Source organism: Sarcophilus harrisii, chromosome 3 (assembly GCF_902635505.1).
Source record: "Sarcophilus harrisii chromosome 3, mSarHar1.11, whole genome shotgun sequence".
NCBI classification, from domain to species: Eukaryota; Metazoa; Chordata; class Mammalia; order Dasyuromorphia; family Dasyuridae; genus Sarcophilus; species Sarcophilus harrisii.
The window spans coordinates 533,839,647-533,846,293 of record NC_045428.1 but is presented as its reverse complement, the minus strand read 5'-3'; the positions used below and the strand labels follow the sequence as shown (position 1 = coordinate 533,846,293).

At 34.0% G+C, this 6,647-nt stretch overlaps 1 protein-coding gene across 1 annotated transcript; it reads right to left on the bottom strand.

The window, feature by feature from the left end:
* Positions 1-4,890: 4,890 nt before the first annotated feature.
* On the bottom strand, positions 4,891-5,826 carry LOC100920022 (olfactory receptor 52E4-like). Its single transcript, XM_012545417.2, has one exon. It carries the CDS (start codon positions 5,824-5,826, stop codon positions 4,891-4,893), a length of 936 nt encoding a protein of 311 aa, XP_012400871.2.
* Positions 5,827-6,647: the final 821 nt, after the last annotated feature.

The following is a 6,647-nucleotide window of genomic DNA, read 5'->3' as shown; positions in this document are numbered from 1 at the left end:
CTGCTCTTAGGGCAAAGGAGAGATTGTCCCAAGCTCCTCTACAGGCAACAGTGACTCATGCTACACTGGGGTTGATGCTACTGACTTCCTTCTCATGCTAGGTGGGTGTGGCCAGGTCCTTCTTTTGTTGGGATTCAGGTTCACTATTTGCCTTCTGTAGTTATATTGGAGTCTCACAGCTAGTCCACTGATCCAAAAAGCATAGCTTTAATTTGCCTAAAAGCCTTTCACTAGATTCCTTTTGTGTGCAGAGGTATCTTCACCCTGCTCTCCTTGTACTGCACCTGCACTGGACTTCAATGGCCTCTCAACACTCTCCCTCTTTTTCTCCTCCCCCACTTTATTGAAACAGACCTTTCCTGAAATTCTTCCAAAACAGCTTCTGCTAGAAATTTATTACTCTCCAAATATTTGTGGATTCTTTCACAAATAATTAAATTCAACAGAATAAATAGTGAAAAGGATAAGGATTGGTGTTATATGCAGTGTTCCCTTCCTTACATTCTCTTATCTCTGAGGGTTAAACATACACACATATATACATACATACTTATATATGTTGTTCTCATTCAATCATTCAGTACTGTACTACTCTACTTATCCCTATAGAACTTTGTATGTGTTTGCACATTATTTATTATGAAATATTTCTTTCTGCTAAACAGAGATAAGGAGGGTATATATAGAAATATCAATAATATAAGAACAAAATACTGGTAAAATTATCTTTTAAAGTTTAAATAAAGGCATAAACAACATATAAATTCACAATACTGGTAATAACCATGCAAAATTTTACATAATACATTAGCAATTTCTTGGTATTATTATTGTTGTTCCATCATGTCCTACTCTGTTGAACTCCATGGACTTTGTATGTGGGATTTTTTTCACAAAGCTACTGGAATTGTTTGCCATTTCCTTCTTTACTGTTCCCATTCTGTAGATAAGCAACAAGCAAATAGGGTTTAAGTGACTGGCCCAGGATCACATAGTTAGTGTCTGAGGTCTAATTTGAATTGAGGTCTTCCATGCTACAGACACGTTTCCTGCTTGTAAAAATACAATATGTGCACACACATACGTGTGCATATATATATGTAAATATAAGAGGGAATAGATAACATTTTAAAAAAACTTTTTAAAATCTATAGTAAATGCTCATTCTCTTTCTCTTTCTCTTCTAATACTGAGCTTGCTTATGATCAAGTACCCTCAGTTTGGTTCAGTTCTGCACTCTATGCATATTTATCAGAAAAACTTACTGCAATTAAAAAATGTGTCATTGTTTATGATACCTTTTTTTTCTTTTTCTTTTTTATTCTTTTTTTTTGAAAAATGTAGTTTCCCTGATTATCTCTTCTAATCAGGTCTACTTATATTTTTGCTTTGTCTGAGATCTTGATTGCTATCCACTGCCTGTCAATCCTTACCCCACCCCAACTACAACTGAAACATATTAGATTCTGCTCCAGTCCTTTAACTCCATGTTTATTTTTTTGTTTCAAGTGTCTTTCATAAACAACATATTGTTGGATTCTGATTTTTAATCCATTTTTCTATCTGCTTCCATTTTATGGGTGAGTCCATTTTATTCACAATTATATTTAATTACTGTTCATTTCCCTTCATTACATTTTCTTCAGTCTCTGTCACTCTGCATTTCTTTATCTGTCTGTCTCTGTCTCTGGTTATATCTGTGTCTCTCTATTTCTCTTTTTCTATTTCTTCTCTCTTTCCCTCTTTCCCTCTCTCTCTTTCCTTCCATCACTCTCTCTCTTTTCTCTTTTTCTGTCTCTTTCTCCTGACCACTCAAAATCTATTTTGCTTCTAACTACAGCCTCCTTTAATTTGCTCTCTCATTTATTGCTCTCTCACTTTCTTTTATCTCCTTCTCATCCTATTTTCCTATGGGGTAAATTCTATATGCTACTGAGTGAGTATTATTCCCTGGTTAAGCCAATTCCAGTGAGAGTAAGGCTCAAACATTGCTATCATCCCTTTGCCATTTTTCTTTTACAGTATAAGAAAATTTGTTCCATTTCATCTTTCCCTTTCTTTTGCTCCCAGGACATTTCTCTTTCCCTGCACTTTTCAGTAATATATTCAGTAATATATACTCATTTTTAAAATTGACACAATAATGATAAAGTATTTAGGAGTAACATTATCATTTTTCAATATAGAAATGTAAACAGTGCATACTGTTTACTATATTACTATTACTGATCTATGCAATTACTCTTTCATGTTTATATTATTATACTTCTCTTGAATTTTTAGTTTTTTGAATTTCAAATTTATATTTACCTCTTGTCTTTTTCATCATAAATGATTAAAAGTCCTCATTTTCATTAAATACTCCCCTCCCCCTCTCCAAGTATTACACTGTTTTCTGAGTAGGTGATTCTAGACTTTAGTCCTACCTTCTTTACCCTTTGGAATATTATATTCCAAGTCCTTCTCTTTTAAATTTGAAAGCTGAAAAATCTTGTGTGAACCTCACTGTGGTTTCACAGTATGTGCATTATTTCTATCTGGTTATATAAAAAGAAAATTTTTTTTTTTGATCTGGAAGTTCAGGAATTTGGATCTAATATTCCAGGGAGTTTTTATTTTGAATCTGAAAGTTAATTCTGGGGGACTGTAAGTTTTCAGTGCTTCTAAGATGGTGTGATTCTAGGAGAGCTATGGTTACTCCTCTCCTGGCTTTTGTCATAGCCTTTACTAAGGAAGGTACTCTTCTTTTCAGCTTCATAGACTAGCACTATTCTGTGCTTTGATACTGTGACCAGGGCTCCTGCTCCCTTGTGATTAATCCCCAGGATTCTTTATGAAATTGTGACCCAGAACTGTGCATTAGCAATAGAATTGCCTATCAATGCCAGCTATAATCAGTGCCAGTCATAGGTCTTTTACAATCTCTTTCTGAGCAATTCTCTGACCCACACAACTAAGGCTGGATTGAAAATTTCTAAAATTCCTGATATGACAGCTATTGCATTGCTGCTTATGTGGGTTCTGTGTCATGGCTTAACTCTTCATATTTCTTTGAAACTATATGGCACCACCAGAATTCAGTATTAAAATTGGCCTTTGATTTTTTTTTGGATGGAGTCAATGGAATTTCTCATTTTGCCAGTTTCCTAATGTGTAAAATGATCTTTATCAAAAAAGGTCCTATTTCCTTCATTTTATTTTAGTTCTGAATAGTGTCTGGGGCAAAATGAAATTGAAAAATCCTGGGGAATAAAGAGAAAAAAATATATAAAATGATCATAAAGGAGGAAATAGCAGAATTGGGAGTGAAACCCATTTATTGAGATTCTTGATTTTCTGTATATTTCAAACATTGTATTAATTCATTTCATTATCATCATCGTCATCATCATAAATTACTATAAGTTTTGCAAAATACTTTATAAATATCATCAAATTTCATTATCACAATCCTGAGACATAGAGGTAGATGCTATTATTATACACATTTTACAATTGAGGTAAGTGAGGCAGGTAACGCTTAAGAAACTTGCTTGAGTCACATAGCTAGTATCTGAAGCATGATTCTATCTCAGGTTTTCCTAACACCATACTTTGGCTCTTTATGCTGCATCACTAACTACATTTGGAGCATATAACATTGATCATGTCCAGGACATTACTGACTTTGCATGATCTGAGGATGATCTGGTAGCCCTAGTTATATAAGTCAAATCAAATTAATTTCATATTTAATCATTATATAGCTACAATGCTCAAGTTAACATTGTGACAGAATAGCCTCAGTGCCATAGATTGTGCTTAGGAACATATGCCATGAACCAAAATGGTAATAATCCCATTGGAATCGCTTCCCCTCCAAAGTGTAGGAAAGAAGTGGATTGGTTGTGAAAAATTGATTGATGAAGAGAAGGTTCATGTAGTACTAGAAGAAATTCTAGAACTGCTAGCTAGGGAGTAATGAAGAAGACAGCTACTTTTTTATGAACATTGGTACAAGTAGAACACTTGATACAAGTTATAGTGTTAGTATACATAATGTCAGTACAAATAAATTCAAATTAATTCCATGTATATTTATTAAATACTTATTATGTCCAAGTCAACATTATGACACAGGCAGAGCTGAAGAGTGGAACAGCCTTGAGCTTAGGTTATATAATTCAGGATTGCAGAAGCCTCTAATTTTCTTGTTGTCATTGTTATTACCATCACCATGACCTATTCAGAATTTATATAGTACTTTCCTTTTACAAAATTCTCTGTTTATTATAACCCAGTGAAGGAAAAAAAATTGAACTATAACTTCCACTTAACATCAATAGTAGAGTAAGAACTATAACCTAGTTCGTTATATATTAAGTCAAATATTGTTACTTCTCTACTAAGTAGCATAGCTGTGGATGGCTATGTAATAGATCTGTGACTATTGCTTGTAGTACATTCAATATTTTGCTTCACAAAGTCCATCATACTCTGAGAGTAACGAATATAAACCACATACTTCTTGAAACCATTCTGATTTTTCACACAAAATTATTTTGGGGATCTATGGAATAATGTGATTTTTTATCTAGAATTCCATTTTCTTTTAAAAATCAATGACAGGACCTCTTATGTGGAGCCTTAGTGGTCTCAATGAGATTACCAAAGAGTAATTTTATTTCTTTATACAAATCAAACCTGGGATCATACCATCCATTGTCAACATGATTATGTTAGCTGCATAGCAAACTTAAATTTCTTTAAACTGAACCAAATTTTCCCAAAAATTTCCAAAAGAGTACATCTTAACATTTATATCATAAGAAAATGACATGATTGCTGTAGCATTATTTATTTAATTAGATTATGGGTTCAATCCAACTTATTTTTGTTTTAAATTTCTTTTCAGTCTGTGAAAAATTTGAGGAACCTCTCCCGTATCTGTTTAGTTTTGACACCATAGATGATGGGGTTTACCATGGGTGGAACAAGGACATAGATATTGGCCACAAAAATATGAATAGAAGGAGCAATGTGGTGTCCAAACCTGTGAGTGAGAAAAGAAAAGTAGGCAGGGGTATAAGAAATCAATATGACCCACACATGAGAGCCACAGGTGCTTAGTGTCTTAATTCTGGCTTCACTGGAGGGTAGGCGAAACACAGTACGGAGAATGAGAATATAGGAACAGATAATCAATATGAAGTCTAGTCCACCTGTAATAAAAGCAACAAATAGGCTGTAAGCTCTGGGGATCTTAGTTGGGGCACAGGCCAGCTTGATTAATCCCATGAACTCACAGTAAGTGTGAGGGATGATATTAGTCCTACAATAGGGAAGCCATCTAAGCATAAATGGATGAGGACCAAGCAGCACAATTCCACGGAGAAGGATGGCCAATCCTAGGTACTGAATAACAGTAATGGTCAAAATAGTTGAATGTCTGAGTGGGTTGCAGATGGCCACATAGCGGTCAAAAGCCATGGCCAATATGATACCAGATTCCATGTTGGACAAAGCATGTATGAGAAATACTTGAGTGAGACAGGCTTCAAAAGGAATTTCTCCATCATTAAACCAGAAAAGACTGAGCATTTTTGGCATGGTGGTAGTCGTGAGCATCAAGTCTGCCACAGAAAGCATGGAGAGGAATAAGAACATGGGTTCATGAAGGCTGGGGTCAGTTTTAATAATGAAAAGAAGGGTACAGTTCCCCACCAGAGCCAATATATACACCAGACAGAAAGGGATAGAAATCCAGATGTGAGCAGCCTCCAGTCCTGGGATGCCAAGGAGAATAAAGCTCATTGGATGAAGATTGGTTTTGTTGATAGCTGTCATTATTGGGATCTTGGATCCTCCTCACCACGATCTTAGCAGAACACATAAATGCTCTATAAGAAGAAGAATTCAGTTAATAGTTCCGGTGATATGAAAGGAAGAAAGATACAAGTTTAAAGATTCAGTTATTCAAGGAAATTTTGTGGTCCAGCAAAGATTATTTCCTATAACTTGAAATAGCTTGCTATTTCTTGCAATCTTACAATTTAATTCTTCCTTCTCTCCCTCTCTACTTCATTCAGACTTATTCATCCTGTCTTGTGATTTTCTTTTTTCCCTTCATCAGCCAAAGTGGAACGTGTTTATAATGCTGTCTACTGAAAAGATATAACCTAGCTTCTCTGGGTTTTCTACTACCAAAGATCTTTAAAAAATCCAGCGTTCTGAAATGATTTCTTACTCTGCTTTCTTCTTAGAGAATGCAAGATAAAAAATAAAAAAGCTATTATTTTATACTGTTCTAAATAATTGGAAATATTTATTAAGAACTCAGTATTGTCAATCACTACATTTACAAAGCAGATGAAGAATATAAAAGCTAAAAGAGCTAACAATAGTCACACAACTTCTCTTTTCTCCAGTTTCCTCATTGTAAAAAATATAGAGATTAAAATATTTTATAGCTACAGAGCTTTTAGCACTCTTAAAAGTTCTAGAGACAAATTCCCATAGTTTACACATGAGAAAAGTGAGCCTGAGAGAATTTTTATTATTTTTATTTTTAAAATTAATAATAATTATTATATCATGTAATATTATATTAATCTATTCTATCACTATATTAATTTTTAATATAAATAGTCAGTATATTTATATTATAT